The 26,155-nt window shown below is 24.2% G+C and overlaps 1 protein-coding gene across 1 annotated transcript; it reads right to left on the reverse strand.

The window, feature by feature from the left end:
* Positions 1-3,806: 3,806 nt before the first annotated feature.
* Positions 3,807-5,682, reverse strand: LOC135927014 (TBC1 domain family member 5 homolog A-like). The gene is made up of 5 exons (XM_065462949.1): positions 5,396-5,682; positions 4,934-5,316; positions 4,668-4,753; positions 4,500-4,592; positions 3,807-4,112 (listed from the first exon to the last, which is right to left on the reverse strand). The coding sequence occupies exons 1-5, from the start codon at positions 5,680-5,682 to the stop codon at positions 3,807-3,809; spliced, it is 1,155 nt and encodes a 384-aa protein (XP_065319021.1).
* Positions 5,683-26,155: the final 20,473 nt, after the last annotated feature.

Here is a 26,155-nt window from a genome sequence, read left to right on the forward strand (position 1 = left end):
TTTTAATCTAAATCTCAATAAACTTTTTATGGTGGCAGTTCCGCTACTTATTCGAGGAAGTCGTAAATAAATAAATAAATATGAAACAGATTCCCAATAATAATGTTAATATAAATATTGAATTTCCAATATACGCAGGCAATGGCGATCTTTTTTTGAGTAGATTTGAAGACATCTTCAAGGACAATCAGATATCGGACATCGAAAAAGCGGGTTCCTTTGCAAGAAGATTACCAGATGAGGTATACATCAAGCTTAAATCGATATGTTCACCTACCGACTTCATCAATCCATCGATATTGATTGAAAAATTCAGGTTATTACACCCGAGGAAATCTACAAGTTCCAACTTATTATTATTTAATGCAGCTGTACAAGGTAAAAACGAAAGTTACATCGATTGGGTAAGTAGATTATGCATTTTAAAAAATGAATGTTTGCTAAGTGATAGTAGAGTTATTGAAAAAGTAAAAATTTCGTCAATCAGCAAAAATATTAGGCAGAAAATTACATTAAAAGAAAACATTACATTAGAAGAAGTTCTTACTTTAAGAGATGATTTTGAAGAGTTAGAATTAAAAGAAAATATAATTGCTAAAGTTGAAAATATTTCTTTAAACGAAAAAACAGAAAATGATACAACCGTGAAACATATAGAAAGGCAAAGAGGCAGGAAAACAGAAGAAAATAAACAATTGGTGAGATATGGAGACCATGATGAACGACGAAATTTACAATCTAATTACGATAACAGACAACGATGGACAGCAAGAGGCCATGACTTTCAAAGAAATATTTATCAAGGAAATAATTATAACCCCAGTTACCAAGGAAATAATTACAACCCTAGATATCAGAATTATAACGCGAATTATTACAACGTCAGAGCAAACTATCCAGGATCGTACAATAATTCTTCGAGATTTGATAATAGAACTAGTTATATTAAAAATGACTATAATAATAATAGATTTAATAATGATTATAATTACAGATATAACAGACATTATAACGATTCAAGATGTATTCAAAGATATAATGATAATCATAATATTGGGAATCGAGGAACTAATCAAGTATGCAATTATAAATATCATAACAACGACAATAATCAATCACGATATACAAATAAAGTAAACACTGTTAATATAGAAGAGATAAAAGAAGATGATAATGACAAACTAGAAAGAAAAGAATATAATTTATACAATTTAGACAATTTAGACATAAACAATATGGATACCGATAATAATTACACAGCTAACGATGCTTACAAGGTCACGGTATATTTGAATGAGATGCCTATTTTGATGCAGATCGACACCGGGTCAAAGTATAGTATTCTACCGATTCATATCGCGAAAAAGATTGGAGTAAAAATCTTAAATAAATCAGATATTAAATTAACTGGTTATGATGGAAACACAATAAATGTTTTAGGAACTACCAAAGTCAAGGCAAAATTCGAAGACAAAAGTCAAATCTTAACTGCTTATGTAGTCCAGAGTGATAAGATTGCACTGTTAGGAAGGACCTGGATAGCAGTCTTTAGAAATATACTAGATAGATTTGTAAACTTAGTCGAAGAAGATTATGACAATACTATTCAAGAACTGATCAAACAATGCGAGTCAAAACTTAGCAAGAAACCAATACTACGCAATTATGTCAAATTTAATTCTTTGAATATCCTTCAACTCTCACTTGTTATTGAATCATTTTTCATCATTCCTGCTCAAATATTATATGTTTATCACACTATAGAATTCAACAAAGCAAGACCCTTACCCGATATCGCTCAAGAAGATCTCGCATCTCCCGAACTACCCTCACAAACCGCTACCACTCATTTAGGCTTTAGTTCTAGGGATTACGTTAGCGAAATGATAGAGAAACAAGCCGACGCTATTAGGGCCCTTAAGAATCACAATTATATTCTAGCCCGGAAAATTTACGAGCTTCAACAAAACACTAGCATGTACGACAACGTGGAAGAATGAATTTTTATATGCAAATACTTTATAAAAACAAACTTTCATTCAATTTTTTATATTCATATTCTTTTTTAGTAGCTAGAAGAGCGAGTGAACGAGTTTTTAGAGGGGGAAGAGGTCAGGAGCAAAATCAAAATCAAGATAAAAGTACGAGATCAAGTTCAAGTTCAAAGCCAGATACGAGATCGAAATAAAATAAGTATTCAAGAGCCAAGTCGACAATACAATTTGAGACCGAAGAGATTCATTGATTATAAATAAACTATATAAAATAAAATATAATTTTTTAGTTAAATTTGATTTTAGAAGTAAAAGGTACATGGACTTGGAATAAATAAAGAACTTAGGGATTACCTCAATATACGATACGAATGATGGGTACGATGAAGGGGGAAACTAAAAGAGAAGGAAATGTTATATTGTGGAAATAATTTAAATAAAATCACTCGAGGTGATAATGAAATATTTTATGTAAAAGTAAAATCGATTTAAATGTAAAAGTAAAGATCAATTTAAAAGGTAAAAAAGTTAAAAAAAAATGATTTATAACGATAAATTATTTTTTGTATATATTGTTATGTTTTTTTGTTATATGATAGTTTTTTGAAATTTAAATGTTATAATAAAAATAAAGATAAAAATTAAATATTTTTGGTCAATTTTAAATTATATCACAAATCGGAGAATTCGTAGAATTCTTATAGTAATAATTGCAAAAACTCTAGTCGTCGTAATAATTAAAAAAATTTTTATTAGGTTTTTAATATTTTCAGGTTTGAGTTTGAACTCAACTTTTATCATAATTATGTTTTACAATATCCAAATATATGTTTGAAAGATTTAAAAGAATGCAATATCTGCTATTGAATTAAAAAAAGTATAACATGTTAAAACTTGGCATATTTCATCACCTATTTATAAAAAAATATTTATTAAAATGTTTATCCAGATTTTTGCAGTTAAAGATTAAATATATACAACAATATATTTTATTGTGATTTTTTACAATAATATTAAGTTTTATCAATCTTTGGAAGAAGAATATGGAATATTTATAATTTATTCAAATTAATTGTCATTAATTATTTTATATAAAAATAACGATGGTAAGAAAAACGGTTTTAAGTTATAATTATTTTATTCTAAAAACTAAAAATGATATACTCAAAATAAATATAAAATAAGGTATATATTTATTATAAAAAAAACAATTTAAACGAAATATATATTCTAAGGCTATAATAACAATTTAAGTTAAATAAAAAAAATCAATCAATCAACATTCCCCTTCTTCTGAAAAGCCTTCCCATAATCCATCTGAGCTATCATAGAAAATATGTCGTTCAAATGGTTGTTCATTTTGATTGTTCAAGTCGTTCATAAATCATTGTAGTCGTTGGCTTGATTCTATCACGTTGGTTTGTTAATATCGTTTTGAGTACGCTGGCTCGTCGTCAAGCTCCGTCGTTATCATTGTCAATTTTACAAAATTGTTATTATCACCAATTGTAAAATTATCATTATTAAATAGGATTTCAGAATATATGAATAATTAGAGATTGATCAAATTTGGATGTTAGAATAATAAAAGGATGATAAATCAACTAGATTGTTAGATAATATTTTTAGCTTTTTTATTTTTTATATGATATTTTTCGCATTTTTATTTTTATTTTGAGTTTTAGTCTTTAATTTAATTTTACATGTTTTAGTATTTAATTTAATTTTACATGTTTTAGTATTTAATTTATTTTTACATGTTTTAATATACTAAGTTATATAATCTTTTAGATAAATAGGTTTTTGTCTACTTCATATCGGTCTAGGAGGTATTACAATATTTTTATCATTAGTTTTAATATTTTTGTCCTCACTTCCATCCTTCTTAGGATAATCATGGTATGCAAATGTGTTATAGCATTCTCTCTTTCTTAATTGGTCCAGGTGTTTCCTTGTAATACCTTTTTCTGTATAGACTTGGAACATAGTGTCGTTTTCCTTCAAATTAATTTTCCCTTTGTCATCTATATCGTGACCCAGGAACCTAACTTTATTTTTAAAAAATAAACTTTTAGCGAAGTTAGGTACTAACCCGTTCGATAATATTCTCTCAAAGACCTTTTTGATGTTGTTTAAATATGCTTCATCGTTATTTCCAGTTATAAATAAGTCATCAATTTAAAATATGACATCTTTCATATCACCGAAAATCTGATCCATGATTTGTTGGAATATAGCAGATAAAGTTTTCAACCCAAAAAGAAGTCTGGTAAATTGGTAGTATCCCATATGTGTAGATATAGTCAAAAATTTTCTGCTATTTTTATCGATCGGAACTTGTAGAAAAGCATTTTTGAAATCGATTTTGGTAAATTTTTTTCCTTCTGAAAGTTTAGCTATAAGATCATTTATACGTGGAAGTGGGTATCTAAAGTCTTCGAGAGCTGGGTTTATAGTGTCTTTAAAATCTGCGCAAAGCCTGATTCTCCCATCATCATTTTATACGGCGGTTATAGGACTCGCCCATCGCACATCATTTACAGGCTCAATAATTTTTTCGTGTATCCATCTTTTCAGTTCTTCGCCCACAAGATCAATCTTTGAATACGGTATACATCTTGGTGGTATTATTTTAGGTTGGGCGTCACATCTTAAATGTAATTAGACATTTACTTTGTTAATTGGTTCGCTAGTCAATTTGGATTCACAATCTTTAATAAGTTTATTGATTTCGTCTTCATAATTGGTATCGAAATTTCCTATGAATTTATTTAAAATATTTTTAAAGGCATTGATCCAGATTCTTCATAATAATGCGTTCTTTCTCGACTCATTAACTACTGCTAGTAAATATTTAGTAATTCCTTCATAATTTACTTTAACCTGAGTTGTCCCGATGATTTTAATCAAGTTTCCGTCGTAGGCTGTAAGCCGCAAACTGGATTTCTTCATTTCTCTTATACCAATTTTTTTAGCCATATCATGAGGTATGATGGTATATTTTGATCCAGTGTCGACCTGCATATTAGTAGTATTATTATTTAATTTTAAAGTAGTCATAAAAGCACTGCCATCACCTTTGTCTGTATTTTCAGCCAGGTTGTTGATATTGAAATCAATCTCATTATTATCTTTGGCAGTGTCAACTTTATTTTCCCCAATTTCTTCAATGTTCATATTACAATTATTGATATAGTAGAAGTTTTGATTATCATACTGGATTTGTTTTCTTTGATTAAAATCCTTCCACCGATTACGATCGTCATATTCGATTTGTTTTCTTTGGTTATCATTATTATGCCACCTGTTGTTTCCTTCATAACTTGAATTGTTGTTGTAAGATCGGTAATTATTATGATTTTGATCGTCGCTGAATCTGCCTCATCTGATTATAATTAAACCAGGCGTTGTTCCTACCATAGTTGTTGTTATAAGATTGATGATTATTATGATGAAAATTTCTGTTGCTCTTGTTATACCGATAATTGTAATTTTGATAGTTACTACTATTATACTGATCATTTCTATAGTTATTATTATTATAATTGTTATTGTTTCTAACGTTACTAAAATTCCTATTCCTGTTGTCGTTAATATTTCTAAAATTGTTATCACCATGATCTATTCCTACTGTCAAAATTTTCCCTCGAATAATAATTAGGTCTATTATAGTTACTATTAATCTCATTCCTATTAGAAATACTTTAGATATCTAAATTCTTATCATTATTTCTATTATTGTCATTATTATTAAATTTTTTATCCCTACTAAAAACATAATTAACATTGTCACTTTCTGATTTAATGTTATTACTATCTAATTTTCTTCCTATGTCAATCATTTCGTCTAATGTGCAGTTAATATTTTTATTTAATTTATTTTTTATATTGTCATTTACACTAGATGTTCTCAATTTTTCTTTTATGCGATATCATTAATAAAATTACATTGTCTACTTAATTTAGACAATCTAAAAAACCAATCCAAAAAAGATTCATTAATACCTTGTGAAGCAAGGTTATACTTTCCAGTCAATATCCAAACATCTTGACTGGGTAAAAAAATTTTTAATTTTTTAATTTTTTAATAATAATTTAATAATCTTTGATATCTTCCTTAGTACATAATGACTTAATTTTATCGTATAGGTCATCAGATAAATTGCTCATCAATGTTTCAATTTTTACTGAGTCGGATAAAATTGTTTGAGAGAAATAATCGTCAAGTTTTTCCAAGTATATGTCCGTTAAGGGTCCCTCCAACTTTGGGAACTTAACTTCCCTGTTGGAGGATATGCTAATTTTATCATCCATAATGCAGATTTTTATTTTATAAACTTATTTAAATTAGCAAAGATGCATATTGTCACTATTATGTATTCAATTCTTTTTTTCCAAATTTCAAATTTTTATTTTAATACTTTATTTACAATAGCATAATTTTTTTTTTTTTTTTACCTTGTATGTCCTTTATGTCCAATAATATTTATAATTTATTACATAATTTTATTTATCGGGATATGCACAATATATATGAGATTTTTTTATATATCATTGTGAGTTATCATTCCGGGGCACCATGTTATATAACAATAACGATGGTAAGAAAAACGGTTTTAAGTTATAATTATTTTATTCTAAAAACTAAAAATGAAATAAGATATATATGTATTATAAAAAAACAATTTAAACGAAATATATATTTTAAGGCTATAATAACAATTTAAGTTAAATAAAAAAATCAATCAATCAAAAAATTAAAATAGTTAACTATAATTTTGAATACTTAAATATAAAATTTATGAAAATTAAATTATCATTTCAAATAAGATAATATAGTATAAATTTAAATGTAATTCCATACCCTGCCAGTAACATCCTATTCTACAAGAAGCAAAATACCTTTAATAAAAATCTAAATAAAGAATTATTTTTTTATTTTATATGTCAGATGTGCTAGATCAAAATCTATGATATAGAATTCTTATTTCAAATTTATAAATCGTCGGCTTAATATCATAGTGTTCAATTAAATCAGGAAAGCATTTAGAAAAATATTTTATATATTTGTAATATCGAATCACAAAATGATAATTCGAAATTATATATTTAATATTTTTATTGCTCTGAAGAATTCATTTATCGTAAAAAATTTATTTTTGAGAAGTGGATATAGAACACAATAATACTAAGTGGATGATATGAATAAATTTTGTATATATTTTTCAAAATATTGAAGATAAATATTTAGACAATAAAAAAAGATATTAGCTATTTACAATCAGAGTTTGCAGGTCATCCGGAAAGAGAATTTAGTTATATATGAAGATCCTTTATTTAAAAAAATCAATTTTATAAACAGATACTATTATCTTATTCAATACCAAAGAGACAAAAGATACTAGTATTTTTTGCTAAAGGAGAGTATCTTAAATACAAAATACTTTTTATAAAATTAGCATTATCAATCAAAATTGGAATAGTTTATTGTAAAATACATTTTTTATTCTTTATTGCCGAAGGAAATAATATATTATAATAATAATAAACATATATAATGATTAATAAAATATTTACTGAAGGATTAATTATAATAATCTTCATTTAATATTAGTTTAAGCCTAATCATAACATTAACATGGAAGAGATATTTTTTAAGGGGGGGGGGGGGGAATTTAAATATTAATTCGCAAAAGAGTATTTTAAATTAATTTAATCAAATCATATATTTTAGGTATCGAAAAAATTAAATGCCCCTTACTCTCAACCCTTCCCTCTCAAAAATATAACTTAACAATCCAAAACGATCCTTTTAATAATATTAAATAAATATAATAAACATTACTATAAGTCCACTTTATTTATGCACATATAACATTATATTTCATAAACATATTAAATCTTCCCCAATCAATCCCGTCTTCATCCAATATCATGTCTTCTTCACTCCAAATCGCAAACAAAGAAACTTTTATTGTTCTTTTCTAAAAACAACCCATGTGATCATTTCGTTTTCCTCCCATCCACCAGGAAAACTAATTCCCCTGTCAGAAAATAACTGACATTTGATGTATTATATTAAATTTATTTCTTCTTTTTTTTCAACAGCTACAACATTAGGACAATCAGTTTTTCAAATAAATTATCATGATGCCTTAGCCGTTTCGGAGTATTTAACATTGTGACAAAACTGAATAACTTTTCAATTTTTTCACAAAAACTCTTTTAAATTTTTCTGTAGTTATTTATTTAATACAAATTGGCAAATAAATAATAAAATGAACAAAAAGTTTATATGTGCAATTGGGTTCCGATTCAAGAAAAATGGGATCAAATTCAGACTAGTTTAAATTAGTTTTATTATAAAACCCTATATATAGATTATCCCATAATTTAACGGTATTTTATAAAATTTATAAAGGAGCGATACCACCCCACATGATCTTTATTATTTTTTTGCTCTTTTTTCCTTATTTATCATGGTTTATATGATAAGATAGACATAAGATAAGATGAAGTGGGATAAGATAAGATATATCTGTAAACAGGATTTTATTGGGGAGGAGGCACTGCCTACGATAATTGGAAAGACCTTAATAAAAGTTATAGGAAATCCTCATCTATAAAATTAATTTAAGTTTTTTTTAAATTAGTCATTATTTTAGAAAATTATTAACTTTTGTTTATTTTTTCTCTTCATATTTTCGAATGATATATAAAATATATTTTGGGGGAGAGGGGGTTGGGGTTGATGGGAAATTCTTATTAATGTAAAATATTGCCCACCCCCATGGATATCTATGAGAAAAGATAAGATAGGCAAATTAATAAAATATAGGATTAGATAAGGTAAGAAGATTAGGCTATAGAATTTAATTTTATAAAGGATTTTTTTTATATATTTCATTTATTAAATATTTTGGATTAAAAAATCTTTTTATGAGCTCTGTTTACTGAATATAGTCAATTTCGTTTTCTGACCTTTTTCAAATCTATCTGTGGCCTTCTATAATTAGCATTTAACATATAGTACAAATAAATGTTAATAAAAATCTTGTATATTAATAAATTTAATATTAGTAAAATTTGTTTTTTTATCTAATCTTTTTTATTTATATAACTTTATTATAGTGATATATCAAATGGTGACATCTTTCTTATATTGATTCTTTTATGACACCTCCTGTACAAATTTGAACAATCATATAGAAAGTTCCACTTTATCTCTCTTCCTCTACTTACATTTAATTTGCAACAAATTAGCATTATATTTAAATTTGGCCATTAATATAATCAAGTATTCGTGGATCAAAATTAATAGAATTTGATATATTTTTTAGAGCGTTAAAATATTTTCCTGAGACTAAATTTCTAAGCTTAAATATTATATTTTAGCTAAAATTTTGATTTAACAATTTTTAAAATTACGCCTAAATCAATTTTTTAGCACTAACATTGTTAAAGTTAATTTGATATATTTATATTATATGTGTTTTTTTGATCATTGTTTTATAAACAATTGTTAAGATTTTTTATAGTACCTAAAAATTAATATGTGTTGATATTTATTAATCTATCTTTCCTTATATCATGCTAACAAGAATTTCTCTATCTTCATCAAAAATAATAATGTCTCTTTACAATTAAAGAATGGTATGTCCTGATAGATTATAATTAGATTTTTAGAAAATATTAAAAATAGATTCACATTTTCATATATAAATTCTTTTTTCCAAATAAATATGAATTATAAGCATTAGTTATAATTTATAAATATTAACTTTTACTTTTCAGTTAAATTATTGTAGATATTTATTTACATTTTTAGGGGACAGGGGATAGGGAGGGGGATAAAGAGGATATTTTTTAGGAACTCAATATTATATGCACAGAAATCGACTTATTTATGGCCAGACTGGCCAGACTGGCTACGCTTATGATTATAATATTACATAGAATAAAAATTGGTATATAATACATAATATTGTAGAAATAAAATTGGACATTTTTTGAGGATGCGTTCCGGAGCGTTCTAAATCATAAGAAGAAACATATTTCCTCCCTAAAAATATTTTAACCCAACCTCTCCGATGCTACCCACCCATCAACATCAAGAATGAGCTATTATTTATGGTGATAAAAATATTCCTGACTGCCCAAAATATAGACCAAAACTTAAAGTGATATTTAACATTTTGGTCAAAATATATTTGTATTACCTACGCTTATAATGGAATTTATTATTAACAACTCTCAACAATGTCACTGGTTGATGATCCTTCATTTGCTAAAATGATTGAGACATTTTCTCCGACTATAAAAATTATTTGTCGTCAAACTATGGGCAACAATTTATTTATTGCCTTTACAGATAAGACCACAAATCATATAAGTGATTTGTCTGAAGTTTCATATGTATGCACCATTCCTGATTGTTGGAGTGGTCATCGAGCCTATATTATATTTATTTTATAATGTTTTAGGACTTTTACGAGTCACTCGTTAGAAAATCAGTAGCTTTGAATGAGGCGCATAATTGGAAATCAAACGTATGATTTTGGCTAAGAAAATTATTATTTCCAAGACTTGTAAAATTCATATTAAGGAGGTAAAAATGGTGGCCAATGGCAACAATTGACAAGGCCTTTAAGTAATATTTAAATTTAACAAAAAATATATTAAAAAGAAATATTATATTTTTACTAAAGTTTTTGGAGAAAATGAAGATGATGAGGATTTGGAATTAATAAATTTGAATGACATATTATCTGTTGATGACCCAAATAATCATACTATTAGCCTATCAAAACATTAACGTTGTTGTTGTCATAATCTGAACCTTATTACAACCACAGATGCAGAGAAGGCAGAAAATTACATCAATTTTAAGCGAATATCAAGATCAACATTTGCTAAATGTTTTGCTTCAATTACAAACTAAGTCCCCTAAAATGGTCAATATTCTATTGGAAAAATTGGGAATATATCTTATAGCTCCCAATAAGACCCGATGGAACTCCTACTTACATTCAATGAAATTAATAGAAGCTCTCTGAAAAGTTATCAGAAGTAAAAGAAGTTTGTGATCAAATTAAATTCACAATATTTAGGAAAGAGTAATGTATCTTTATCAAATATGCATCAGTAATACAATGATATTTTTATTTAAATAATTAAATTTAAATATTAAGGTTATGGAACCCTTGGCAACATCAAAAGATCTTGGAACTTCAGGATAATATGGACCAGTGATATCTAACCCAAGTTCTAACCATTCTAATAGATATATTAAGGAAATTTAGCTTTTGTAGTATTGTCAGCCCCTTGAAGAGTGTTATTAATTTATAAAATAAATTATATTTATGAGCTCAATAAAAAAATATTCCTAAATAAATTTTTATAAATTCATTTGCAATTTAAAACTTAAAAATATTATTCTTGCTAAATGAAGGGTTTGCCTAACTTTAGCCCGCCTATTCTATGGATAGACAGAGATATATTGGGTGTGTGAGAGGGTTAAAAAATATTTTTAAAACAATGGGTAGGTAAATTTGAAATATATTTCAGGCAAAATGAGCAACTGACTTCTCTATATTATTTTTTTATTTTATAATTTATAAGTTTAAGTAAAAAACATTAAAATAATACATAAAGAGCCAAATCAACCATTATAATAATTTTTAAACATTGGTAGACAAGTTAAACTTTTAAATAAATGAACAGTCAGGTGCACCAAAACCTGCTCATTGCAGACTTCTATTAAGGATGACATATTTTAAATAAATTTAAAACATTATTTGTGGTCATATTATAAATCTTTTAAATTACTTGAAATATGGAGCGTTTTACCCTCAAAAATACCTTCCACCCCCTTATTTTCATTAAAATTTTATTTGTTTAAATATTCTTGGTTTAATTCTCAAAAAAGTCAATATTTTAGAATGTAATTATTTTTTATATATAAATTATAAAACTTATATTTCTTACATTTTATTTTGAAAATTTTAAAACGTAAATATATTGTTACTTTAAAAAAAATTCATTATAATATTTCTTAAAATAGAAATATAATAAAATTTATGAAAAAATTTTGAACTATCAATATTTGAACTATAATAAATAAATTAATCTTAACAATATAATTTTCTATTCTTAGAAATTTAATTATCTAAAATCAAAATATTAGATAAAATTTATGAACTTTAAACTCCCAAACTCCTTTTAACATTTAAACCAATTAAATTAATTAATCTCAGCAATATAATTTTTTATTTTTACATTAAAAATATGTACTTAGTAAAATTTATATAAAAAAGCAAACAATAATTTTTTTTATTAAAACTTTAAAAAAAATTTGATTAAAAATGAATAAATTTTTATCAGCTCTCGTTTTTGTAATTAAATGTATTATAAGTAATAGATTAACTTTACATCATCATTTAATCTAACAATTCCTTTTATTTTATTAGTCTTGGAAGCCACTTCAAGTATGAATAGTCTTTGATTTTTTTTATTGATCTATATTTTGACAAAAATATAAATAAAATCTAGTTTCATTAATTTTTCTTTTGTTAAAATACAAAATATTTTAAAGTTTCCATCATTTTGCCCTTATCAAATTTTTAAATCTTTGAAACAACATAATCATTTATAATCCTGTATGAATACTATAATTGAAGAAATAAATATCAAGGACAAATACTGGAAATCAAAACTTGGAGATGAATTATAAAATGGCATTGGTACTTTTGTTTTTCTTATTTTATATATTAGTAGTTCTTAGATATACATAATTAGGATGTAGATTCTACAGGATTTAAAATTATTATTTTGTTAAGGGACAAAACACATTATTTTATTATATTTCAAATTGTTAAAGTTAAGACCATCAAATTTGACATGATTATTAAATATTAACTATTTACCTATTGCAAAATTTGATTTGAATAATGATTAAAAAATAACTGATTTTTTTTTAAGTTCACATTAAAGTATATTCGTAGCCTTCCCAGACGTGACATTACAAATAAAATATTAGCAGGACAAGATCCTAATCTATAAATTTTTTAAATTTCGTTTCTCATTCTTATTTTCTCGTTCTTGATTCAACATCACAATTAAAAAACTAATATAAAAAATCAAGAAAAGAATAGAAAATATTATTTTTGAAACACAATAAATTGGGGTAAATTAAATTAGTTTTGTTCTATTTACTAAATACTTTATGACAATTTTCATATCATATTTAATTTATTTGAGTAGAGATATTTAATGTAATGCAAAAAATAGAATTATATAATTTTATAATAATTTTAGATATCTAGAGAGAGGTCAACATTTTAGAGCCCACTCTCATTTTATTTTTACTATTAAGTTCGGTCCTAGCCCATTTTTAAAATTTTATTAATTTGAATAATTCTATATAAACAAATAATTAGGTTTCTATTTCTAACCCAGATTTGTACGTATTTCTAAAATTTTCTAACACTGATTAATTGGTATTTTTAATTTATTTATAAATCTTTTTCTGGGATTTATAATTAGGTAAGATTTTTTGCTAATTTTAATCTTTAACCAAATTATTCATTTTATGATAAAGATTAATGATCCTTATTGAGCTTAATTTTTCAAGCACGTTCATGGTTAGCTATATCAGGAAGAATAGGTATGTGCCGGAACTTTTGAGAATCACTAATGAAGATATCTTTAAAATATTCAATCGTGCCTATTAATATTTTAATCGATATCGCTTATAATTTATCTTTCAGTTATAATATTATGAAACATAATTATTACTCTTACAATTATAATTTGTATGGCTGTCTCGAAAAATTTTACAATAAATTTATTAATTATTTTTCACAAAATATATCTTAGAGTGATGAATAAATCTGATAAATTTTATGGTTATCATTTTGGTAATTTAAATGTTATATAGAATAAAATACTATAATAAGACAAAAATTGGGCCAAATTTGTCCCTTTACATAATCATAGCTTGGAAATAAAATATCCATGCTAATTATATGTACATAAACCTTGATCTAAGAACTACTTATGAAATAAAACAAAGGTAAAAAAGAACAGATTTCATTTTATACTTATTTTCAGGTTTTGACTCCCGGTATTTACCTTAATATGTTTTTTGGAAATTAAATTTATATATAATATTAAACAACTTAAAGAAATTTTAAATGCACTTTAAGCGCCTATTTTAAGGTTCGCATTCCCCTCTCTCAAATTCTAATATATTACATATTTTTTCTATTGCCCATCATATTCAAATGCTAATTTGCCATAAAAATAACGAAAGGTAATGGAAATATTTAATTTTCGTTCAAATCCGGTTAAGATATAGAATCTCTGATCAAAAGACAAAAGAATTTAGTGGTGCCTTCTAAAAAAGGATTTCTAGTTAAAGCACATAAGATTTATTTTGACTCTATTAAAATGATGAGATAAATAGCTTTTTCAGTTTTAAACTCATTATAAACTTATAAAATTTTGTAGATACTGAATATTTATATATTATTACTTATAATCGACGATGACGAATCTGGTGATTAAATTTTTACAATAAAGTAATATATATATTAATTATCAAAAACTGTCTACAGGAAATTTTAAAATATGATTTAAGTCTGGAAAATATAATATTTTTTTGTTATTTATTATCTGCGCTTTTAATTTATCATGTTAACGTCATTGCTTTTAATAGACGAAATTTAGTAATATTGAAATTTAAAATAGCTCATATTATATAGATAAAATTTTAAAAAGAAAATTTAAGAATTATGAAAAACATTCAGAGTACCTATTATCCTTTGGCGTTGCGTGTTATAGTGCTTCTTTATTTGTAAATTTTTAAAAAAAAATTATATAAGAATGCTAATTCTATGTAAATAAATAAAAATAAATTGTCAAATATGTTAAATTTATTTAGCGGAAGAACTTGTCACTTAAAACTGTCAAATAATTTATAAAAAATAAGTCAATCATCTTAATATTTCCATTCGTGGCCCTAGACAAATTAGTAGCTTCTAATGTTTTTATATTTAAAATGGCTAATCAGTACCCCGAAACCTGCCCTAGGTCTTCATTAAAATTCAAGTTGAAGATATTAAATTATATTAATATTGTCAATAATTTTAAATATGATAAAATAGCATTTAGAATTAATATTAAGTCTGAATAACTTTTATAAAAAAAGTTCTGAGTGAAAATGTAAAATTTTAAAAGGTTACTTTTTATGTTAAAATTAAAATTTGCATTTAATTTTTCAAGAGCAATTTTGTCCAAAACATTTTTGGACCCTACTCAAGCACTTTGTTAAAATACATATTTGACTTAAATTTCACATCTCAAAGTTTATTAGTTTTTAAATTATTTGAGTAAGAAATGCCTCCGGGAACACACTATCCCCTATCTCCTCTTATCATGTTATTTTAGACTGTTCACGCAACAAATTCTAGTAATTTTCAAGATTGTCTAAATATCCAAATGTATACCCATCGTAAATTTTTCCCAACTTTATAATATTGATCAGTAGTAAGTTTTCGGAATATGAATCTCGTATTTTAAAGTTGTTTTGAAGCTCCTTGAACTGTATGAATATTGCATTTTTTCCTAGGGGAATTTAGGAATCAAAATTGGGGTATTTCAACTTTTCTCTCCATAGCATAATTTTATCAGTATAAAATTTTCTTATGATGAATTATTTTTAAAATGCAAAAATTTCATTTTCATTTTTTTTTGGTATTAATAAAAGGTATTTAATGATCAGATTTGTTAATAACCTAAATATTCAGTGATATAATTTATGATTAAGAAATAACTTAGAAAAAATCAAAGCCTCCGGCTATAGCCCAACATAATGAGAACCCATCTAGCCACTTTTCTAATTTACAAAAAATATATTTTACTGATATTCAAATTAAATCTTTAAAATCATTTTACAAAGTTTGATATATAAAAAATAATTAAAAATAGTTTCTTTCTCAATTTTAATTAATTAGAAATTTTTATTCTATTCTTATAAAATGTTTTTTAAAAAAATGCTTTTACTAGCTAATTTAAAAAATAAATCTATTATATGTTTGAACATTTTCATAAATTAAAAAATTTTATGAATTTTGAACCTATTAACCTCCCTCAAAATTTTCAACGTCCTTACTCAAAATTTGAAATCTATAATTATAAAAATAATCGGAGCAATGTATGTAATATTATCATCCTTGAAAATTAAATAAGAATTAGTTAATTATTTAAATTTTAATTTATTCGAATTTAAAAAATATAACATTTCTAACATCAAATAAAAAAAATTTCAATTAAAAATGAAATTCTTTTTATCAACTTTCGTCTTATTGGGGATTATTAAAAGTAAAAAGATAGCGCCGTCATATCTTAAATTTTATTCTATACTCTTTTTATAATTCATTAGTCCAACAAACCGATTCGAGTAAAGATTTATTATTTTTTTATATATTTATTGATGGTTATTTGAATGATTAAAATATTTTAACTCATGGGCTATGTTTTTTTTATTGGGAGATTTTTCTAACTTTAAAATTTTATTTTATTTATAGCTCATGATTTGGACTTGGAAAATTTAGGTATCATCTAATTATATATTTATTTGTCTTCCTTAAGAGATCTCCAGGCCCGATCTGGAGGGAGACAATAATCTAAATATAAAATACATGATTGCGGATATTCTAATGTACATATATGTTAATTACATTATATGTATTGATGCGTATATGAATTATATTATGTAGAGCTCATGATAAAAAAAATACTGGAATTATATTTTAATAACTTTGATAAAAGTAATATTATCCATTTATTACTTTAAATAATTTTGGGACCATTTTATAAAATGTACGAGGTAATAAAATAATCTATTATTTTGATTTTAATTTGTATTCAAGTTTAAGAAATAAATCAGTTACATCTCTATGATCATATTATTTATTCAAATGTATTACTTTTGTCATAGTATTAATTATTCTATGCTCATCGAGCTTAAAATATTTTATTTATAAAAAACCGGAACTGAGCTGAATTTATTGCATTAAATTTATTGTATCAATAAAAACATTAGATAATTCAATTGCAAAAATAATCTAGACTAAATAATTTACTTACTTAATAAAAAGTGTGCATACATTGAAGTCAGCTGTAAACAATTCTGGCTATAGTATATGTGATCAAAGACATTTCGTCTAAAAAATCCCTTCAAAACCGCAATTAAATATATATGAAGCACTTTTTAATGCATTCATCTGAATAAATTTATTTAACATTTATTTGCTGTATTTCCCATTTCCCCCCTTTAAAATAATTTACAAAGTTATTTTAAATAATGAAATTATAAAAAATCCGGCAGAGCCATATAGTTATTAAAATTTTAAAAGAATTTAGATCATGAATTTTCAATAGAGCTTATTTGCCTTATATCAATTTTAATAGTATTTTTTGGTATATCGATATGTAATATTTATTTCATTTTATTATATATATTTAGTAGAAAGATGCATGATTTGTAGGAAACATGATGATTCAAGTATAAATTGTTGAAAAAAAATAAAATAAAAATAATCATTTCAGGCAATATCATTTGTAGAGACGAAAGTATATATTTGAATAAATAATATTAACATATAATTTTATATTATAATCGTATTTTTCATTAATAGATGGCAATATAACAATCACTAAGCCTGGTTCATTAATTAATAATAAAATATTTAAAGATAATTAATTACCAATCAATATTTTTGCCATATATTTTATTATTATAGGAAATGTTAGGATATTTATCTATGGTGCGTTTTATATGTAGAATTAATTTTTTTAAAAACAACTGTTAATGTTCTTATAGATCACTTGTTATACAATACGGAGTATTATATCCAAAGTAAATATTATTTCCATAAAATTTTAAAATGTTTATACTATTATGATTAATTTAAAAAATATATAGGTTCAAATTTATGGATTGGAATAAGTAAGTTAAGAAAAGACAAATTTTTTTTAAAATAATTGAATACATATTAGATATAGGATTTAGAAAAGTAAATCTCACTCTCAATCTAGGTATAAGTATTTTCAAGATATTAATTTTATAGCATTAATATAGAACAAGATGAGACACCCAATGGTAAAATATATCATTTCTTTATATGAAAGATTTTTTTAAATCTTACAGGAAAAATAGTTCTTTATATTTAATTTTCCATTTTAATGGTAGTCAAACCCTATCTTATCTTATCTAGCACATGGCCACAGACCTGCCTAAAATGAGCGAACTTGAATAATTAGGAGACCCAACCTCCATAAAATTGTGCCTATTTTTTTCCTCATGGATACCAACACCCCTTGTAGTCAAACCCTATCAATTTAAAAATTTAGCATAAGTGGTTCAAAGTTTAAAATATGATATAACCTAGCCCTGACTCAGAGATGTAAAAAAAATTGTCCAAACCTTTCTAGTATAACTATTTATACTAATAATTTAGGTAATATAATACGAATTCATTTGACTACAATATTTGTTATTCAATGCTTTACAAATTTGAAAGATAAAAGATTTTTATTATAAAATAATCGTATTTTTTTAAAAGAAATTTTTATTGTCATCGAAATATTTGACAAACACATTTATAGAGTTTGGTTAGGGTATAAATTTATAATTTAATCTAATAGGGAATAGAATAATCACTGAAATCTAAATGTGAATATATTATATCTAATGAGCTCATTGATTATATGGCTTCTGTAAGAGAATTTTATTTTTTAACAAGACAATGCACCACATCAAAATTGTTCAAGAAAATTTATCAAAGAACAGTTTGACTTTAATTATGCATTTTAGATTAAATTAGATCTAAAAACAAATGCAATAGGATCGATAAGATCAAATATCTTTTGGAAAACTCTTAAAGAATTAAGGCTATCATAGCTCTAAAATTGAGGTAGATGAAATTACAAAAGGACCATAAATTTGGGACACACTTTGATTAACAATAAGCTGTATTGATATTTGTAACGATTAATAAAAAATTTAAATAGAAAATGTAACGATACCATATTGAAAAGTTTTAAAAGTATAAATAATTCTGGTGGTTTTGACGTTTAGAAAAAATGTTTGTGCAGATAATTTTCCAAAATATATTATAAAAATATTTAGAGAAAACTTTTAAGCGAAATATTTAAAGGATCGTATCATTATTTTAAAAGAAGAAAAATAACTAAAATAAATAATATTTGAATAGGCTAACCTCCTTTTCAACATTATTATTTCCTTCTTTTTCATTTTCTTTATACAGATTTTCCTTTATTCATTTACTAAGCTTTTTTTAAAGAAATATTAAAACTAAAAGAGTGTATAATTATCAAATTATATATATTTTTTAATTTTACATTAATTATATTATATATGCATATAGTGACTGTCAGTAGAAATTATCAGAAAAATTTAGGTAGATTAAATTACATAAAAACAATTATTTTTTAAATTTATTTATTTTAAATATAAAAATCATATAAATGATTATTATTATTTAAAAATTTGATAATATGCAGCTATGTTAGTAAAACGACTAGGTAAAATATTTTTCGAAAAAATTTAAAATATCTCGTATAAATCTAATGTCATTTTTTAAAAAAAATGACAAAATTAATTCATTTTATTTATATTTAGGAAAAAACATAGTGTTTTGTTTTCGTCTTGATTAAAAGAAAATATCTTATTCCGTTTATTTAGCGCTGTTTGACAAAAAAAGCATATATATGCTATTTAAGAAAATCTTGTAAAATTTCATTAGTGCCATTAGATATTTCAATATAATTTGATAAGTATATCGAATATTATAGACTAAATGTGTTATTTATTTAGAACGTGTTAACGGCACTCTAATAATATCTATTGGTAATCATGTTTGGAATATAAATAATTTTTATAAATTTATAATGGGTAATTAAATTTATTTACCGTTTTTTATTTTTCGCAGGAAACAAAATAATCCGTGAACCTGGTATTATATTATATTATAGTATTCTTAATCAGTTCCAAATATTATTTTAGTTTCTTGGTATGTCAAAATTACATCCGAGAGAGGTATAAAAATATATAAATGATAACCTTAATATACTCTGACAGACCGGTTTAATTTTTAAATACGACTAACTCAATATTTTTGTTAAAAACTGTTACGCAAGCCTGGAAATTTTGCCAATAGATGGCAGAAAGGTATTAACAAGATCTTGAGGCGAAAAAAATGTATTCTATTATGTTTAGAATATTGTTCTATAAATTTATCCCAATTTTGCCACAAAATTTCTAACAATTTTCAATTTTATAGGTTTTTAAATTTTTTTTGAATAAATTAAAAGTTAACCTAAAATTATTAGCAAAATAATTAAAAGGTTGGTATTATCTATCTATCTATATGTACTAGAATATATTTCCTGCAAAATCGATTTCTTTTTCTAATTTAAAAAAAGGTCATAAATAAATGATTTAAAGTTTAAAAAAAATAACATATTATCTTATAATATTTTTGACAATTGATATTTATTTTAAAAAAATTTTACAGATTCAGTTAACCCCTACGTTCTACAGTATAATGGTATGTAAATAACATTTTTAAAATTTTGTCTACCTCAAAATCTTAAATTAACAGTTATAGGAGAATATAATAGATTGAATATTTCATATTTTTTTAAATCATCCTTTCAAATGTTATGCATATATTAATATTTTAAAACAAATTTACAGGGTTTGCCTTTTTTTGAAAGAAACTCATATTATGAGATAATAAAAAAAAAGGTTATTATTAGCCCTATTTATACCATTCTTTCGAACAAATTATCATTTAAATGAGTATTTTTTAAAAAAAATACATTTTTTATACTACGCTTCTAATTTATTTAACTTAATATCCAGGGGCGGTCATAAACCAAGTAAAAAAGGTCAATTTTTAAGGCCGATCAGAAAAAATACATATTTTTTTAGTTGTGATTTTTTTTTCCTTATCTAATTCATATATTTTATATGTTGAAATTTTTTTATAATTATATTTCCCTTTTTAGCATTTTATTATATCATCATTTCTTGAATATTATAATTTAGATAATATTTTTATGAATTTTTTTTCCATTTTTTTTAAATAAAGTGTATTTCTGATTTTAATTAAAGCAAAGGTTAATTTAATTAAATTTTTACACATTATTTTATAATTCATCATAAAAATAGAATTTAATTATCTTTAAAATATTAAGGGAAGAATTTTACAGATTTACAATAATATATGTGCAGATAAATATTTGAGATAATTAAATTTTTAGGCAAATATTTATCTTACCGAATGATCAGATCATAATAAAACACTTGGAAATCTTAATAATGAAAGTGTAAATCATGGGAATTTCTTTGAGATGGTATGAACTATAGCAAAAAATATTAAAATACTCAGACACCACTTAGAGAACACTATTTTTACGAGTAAACGTAGAAAATGAAAACGAAAACTTTTCAATAAATCAAAATCAGGGTTTCACTAATAATATGTGAAAGACAGCCGTTAATAAAGTTATTAATATAGCCTTTAATATTTAAAAAAAGAATTTGGCAAACGTTAAATGTTGAAAATATATATTAAATAAGACACCTGATTTTGAAAGATCAAATAAAAGAATAGATGCTCTATCTTACTAAATAATTTATTTAGTTCAAGTAAACTGCGAAGGCTCCAAATAATAGAAGAAAAAAGATGATTGGCACTTGAAAAAGATACTAGAGGGTTATGGGGAAAGAGCTTACTCCATAGTCCATACCATTATAGTGAACTACAGTGTATAATGAGTAATAAATTGTTTAAGTCAAACCTCATCATTAACTTAATCTTTGATTGAGAATCTGTTCATTTTAGATTTTAAATTCTCTTTAATTTTTTTTGAAAAATTTGAAATAGTGAGCTCTCATTATATCTTCAACTATAAATTTCGATATTTTATCAGCAATAGTTGAAGATACCATTTTGTATCATTCAAAATAAAGCTAAAAGAATGGTTACATTAAATAAAAATATTCCTGATATAAAGCAGATAACACCTGGGTACATAGTGAAATACCAAAAAAGAGAATAAGAGAATGTAGAGTAATGAATGCTTAGATGAACTTTGAAGTTTTATTTCCTCCTATAATTGATCAGACTATAAATAGTTTGACCGAATTCTATCGATAAATAAAGAACTTATAATGAATGTGCAATATTTGTATCCGATGCATGTTGATGAATAAATATCTGTAATTGTGAACGGCCTAGTAAATGCTTAAAATGTGTCTATAAAAATATTCAAAGCTATAATATGCGCACAACCAGTGTTGGGCCTGTTATTAAAAAGTGTTAACTGTTACCGTTATTCAAAGAATAAATATAAAGGCTAAGTTGCAGCCTTTACTTAAAAAAAATATGTTAAGGATTATTTTATAAGATATAATATAGAAGATATGAACATTTAATAAATTTTAATTATAAAAAACAGACTGAGAGAAAATATGGAACAAGATGAATTGGAGATATTTTTATTGATGTTTGTTGAATTGCTGACATAAATTGAATTAGAATAAAATTTAGTTTATTTACTCCAAAGTTCAAAGTACAGATTTATTAGTTTTAAAATTATATAATATTTTAATTCATTTTTTTAAGTTCTATTTTGTGAAACCATATTTGATATTTCCGATTTTATATATACAATAAATGTTATTCTCGGGGTGTTAATTATCTTATATGTGCAATTAATATGATTTTATATGTGGGAAATATACTATTTTATATGCGCAAGAGCGTTTTAAATGGGCAAGAAATATGATTTTAAATATGTGTGTAACTCCTAAATTTAATATGTATTATTGTATAATTATAGTCAGCGTCTACATGAGCGGGAGGGGTAGGAACAGTTTGCATCCTATTTTTGAGGGGAGTAGGGGTAGGCAGCTTTAATGGGGGTAGGATAAATTTTTTGGGGATTATCTATTAAATTTTGAGATGAAATAGTACAAAATTTATTGCTGTAAAAATTAATACTTTTATTATAGAACTATTATAATACAATTCATCGATTAAATCTATATATTGCAAACAATTATACATATTGTTTTCCAAATAAAACTTTCTGCTATCCTTTTAAATTACATTTAAAAGGTTTAGATATTTCAGCAAGCTCATAAAATTATAATAATAAATTCATTGTAAATAATGGAGGATTTAATTGAAATTATTATCTAAAAAATAAATCCTTTAGATAATTTTTTTAGGGGGGTAGGCAAAGGTTTTTGAAAGGGGTTTGCATCCAGTGAAAATCCTGTCATGCAGACGCTGATTATAGTGTTTTTCTTAATTAAAATGTAATAACTGCAATATACATCATTTTGGTATGTATTTTCCCACAAATATAAGAAATAATAAAAATAATGTATAATATAGAAAAGCCATTATAGAGAAACCCGCCTGAAGCAGGATAAAAGCGGGCCTAAAACCTGCAAATGGGAGTTATGGGGAGCGATGCCGCCATAAAAACGAGGCCGCTAGAAAAGATTTACCCACGAGGCTGCAGTATTGCCAGTCCGCCTCTGTTAATATCTAAAAAATTATTAAAAGAATTCTAAATAAATATATTTACTTAAAATAAGCTTCAACAATGGTATTGTGTAAAATATATTTTTAAAAAATAATCGAAATAATTTTTTTTTTACATATACATTGCTAAGATTAATGAAGGAGGTGTAAAAGAAAGTAATTTTATTTTCTGAAAAGACTCTCAGTGTAATATTGAAAGCACTAAAAGAGAATGATACATTGATATAAAAAATATTAATTAAAAAATGTAAATCGCATGTGCATAGTAATTTGAATTTGGAAGGAAGGTATTAAATTTAATAAGTCTCTTGAAGATTATTTCAATTAATTTATAAAATATTTTTATGCAATGCCAATGATGCAAAATATTATTTTAGTCAAATAATATTTTTTAGAAAATTTTAAAATTAATAATCAGCTGACTATAATTTTTAGTGTAAAAAATTATTATTTAATAAATTATTGTTTTAAATGGGCCTTTTCAAAAGAATGATAAAAATAGGGAATTGACTTTTTTAAAATTTTTTTATGATGTTTTCGAATAGAAATTCATATTATGAGATCACTAATAATATAAACAACATTTTTTTTATTTTGTTCCCAGATATAAAACAATCTTATTAAATCTCTAATTTTGTATTTAAATAATTTATTTAAATATACTATCAATATGTATGAATTACTTTATATTTTTACCTTGGTTAAAGTTCAAATAAATTTTTATAAATCTGAATCAAAAAACTAATTAAAATATTATCCTTAATAAAAAAAATAATTTATCAAACCTATTTATCACAATTATATTTATTAAAAAAAATTTGTCATAAGAATAAAGAAAATTCTTAACACCCAAATTCTTGCAATAAACCACCAGAACTTTTTAGATCCGATGGATAGCGGCCTAAGATAATCATCCTGATCCCATAAACACGAGACTAATTTCTCGTTTGGGTGTATTCTCGTTTAGATCCATTAGCTCTATCCAAAAAAAAAGTACTCGAGCAAGAACACCTTAAAATTTCCAAAAACTCGGAAATTTCAGAATCACATTTTTAATCCAATAATATTAACAACCTTAAACTTTCATTATCCTTCTTTGATATCATATCTGAGCTTACTGACTTTCCTTGAAAGGCTTCTTCCTCAAACAGAGAATAGTCATAGCTATCCTTTAAGCAAATTAAAGATCTTCAATTGCATTTCTATCCACGGTATTCGTTAGACTTATTCTTCCTTTCTTATTTATCTAATTTTACGCTAAATTCCATCTTATTTTTTTTTAATTTTGGATTTGTTTATTCATATAAATAATTATTTTTTTAACATAAATATTGTAAATTTTACACATTTATAATAAAAATTTTCTTATTGTAATTTTTTTGATATTAAAATAAAAATCTAGAGTGTTTAACAATATATATCCTTTAATGAACTTTTATCTTTATATTTTTATTAGGGGCGAATTTGATTGATCCAAGTATATTAATAGTTGTTAAAAAAATGATCTATATTGGACAGGATTTTTCTCTCTATATTATTTTAAATTCAATTTTGAATAAAATAAATTTTTTCAAATAATATTATCATTAAGGATTTATCAAGTTCGTTGGCCATTTGGTCCGCGGGCAATTTATTGATATTTATTTAGTCAAAAAAATATAAATATATTGTTATTTTTATCATAAAATATTTAGTTCGAAACATTATGATTTGTCGGCATGATCATATTACGAGTAAGCTACTTTTATTTTATAATGGTTTGAGATTTTTAATCCTAAAATATTATTTTAGCTATTATCATTTGCGAAGAAGGAAGTAATATTTTAAAACAAACTTAGAATCTTATATTATACAATTATAATCGAATATACTATTCATTTATTAGATGGCAATTTTATAAGAACCACACAAGGTATCCTAATTTATTTACTTTTCAAGTTTTAGAATTGTCTGTGTCATATAATTACTAAATATTCTTTTTGAAATTTATTTCAAATATTCAATAATATCTTTCCTACTAATCAAATTTTATACCATAAATAATTATAGAAAATGTTAAAAATCTTATAAATGGTAGGCCTTATATTTATTACTAGAAATGCTATATATATAAAATGTTCTTATTTCTTATAGAATACTTAAGTTATATGGAGCATTACATCGAAGGTATATATTATTTTCCATTAGAGTTTGATTTAATATATTTTTTGCTGTTTAATATCTCAAGGTTCAAATTTGTGGATCGGAATAAGTAAAAAACATTAATAATTTTCTATCTAACCTAATTGAATATATTAGGAATGGGATTAAGAAATGAAAATTTCACTCTAAACATAGGTATATAATAAAAGTTTTTAGATTATTTTAATATCATAATTTTAATATAGAACAATATGAAAATGTTAATGGTAAAATATTGTAGCTTTTGTGAATAATTTTTAATCATCAAAATATTATTTTTTTATTGAAACTATATCATTATTGCATTTAAAAAAAGTTTAATTATGCATT

The sequence above is a fragment of the Gordionus sp. m RMFG-2023 genome, chromosome 3 (genome assembly GCF_954871325.1).
Source record: "Gordionus sp. m RMFG-2023 chromosome 3, tfGorSpeb1-WG-v2, whole genome shotgun sequence".
In the NCBI taxonomy this organism is placed as follows: Eukaryota; Metazoa; Nematomorpha; class Gordioida; order Chordodea; family Parachordodidae; genus Gordionus; species Gordionus sp. m RMFG-2023.

What these genes read in the sequence shown, in the direction of transcription:
- LOC135927014 (XM_065462949.1), bottom strand. Translation starts at nt 5,682, where the DNA reads ATGAGATTAATAGTAACTATAATAGACCTAATTATTATTCGAGGGAAA. An exon ending in TATGGTAGGAACAACGCCTG is followed by an intron (nt 5,317 to 5,395) that starts GTTTAATTATAA and finishes CAACAATTCAAG; the next exon opens with TTATGAAGGAAACAACAGGT. An exon ending in CTAGCGAACCAATTAACAAA is followed by an intron (nt 4,593 to 4,667) that starts GTAAATGTCTAA and finishes CCGTATTCAAAG; the next exon opens with ATTGATCTTGTGGGCGAAGA.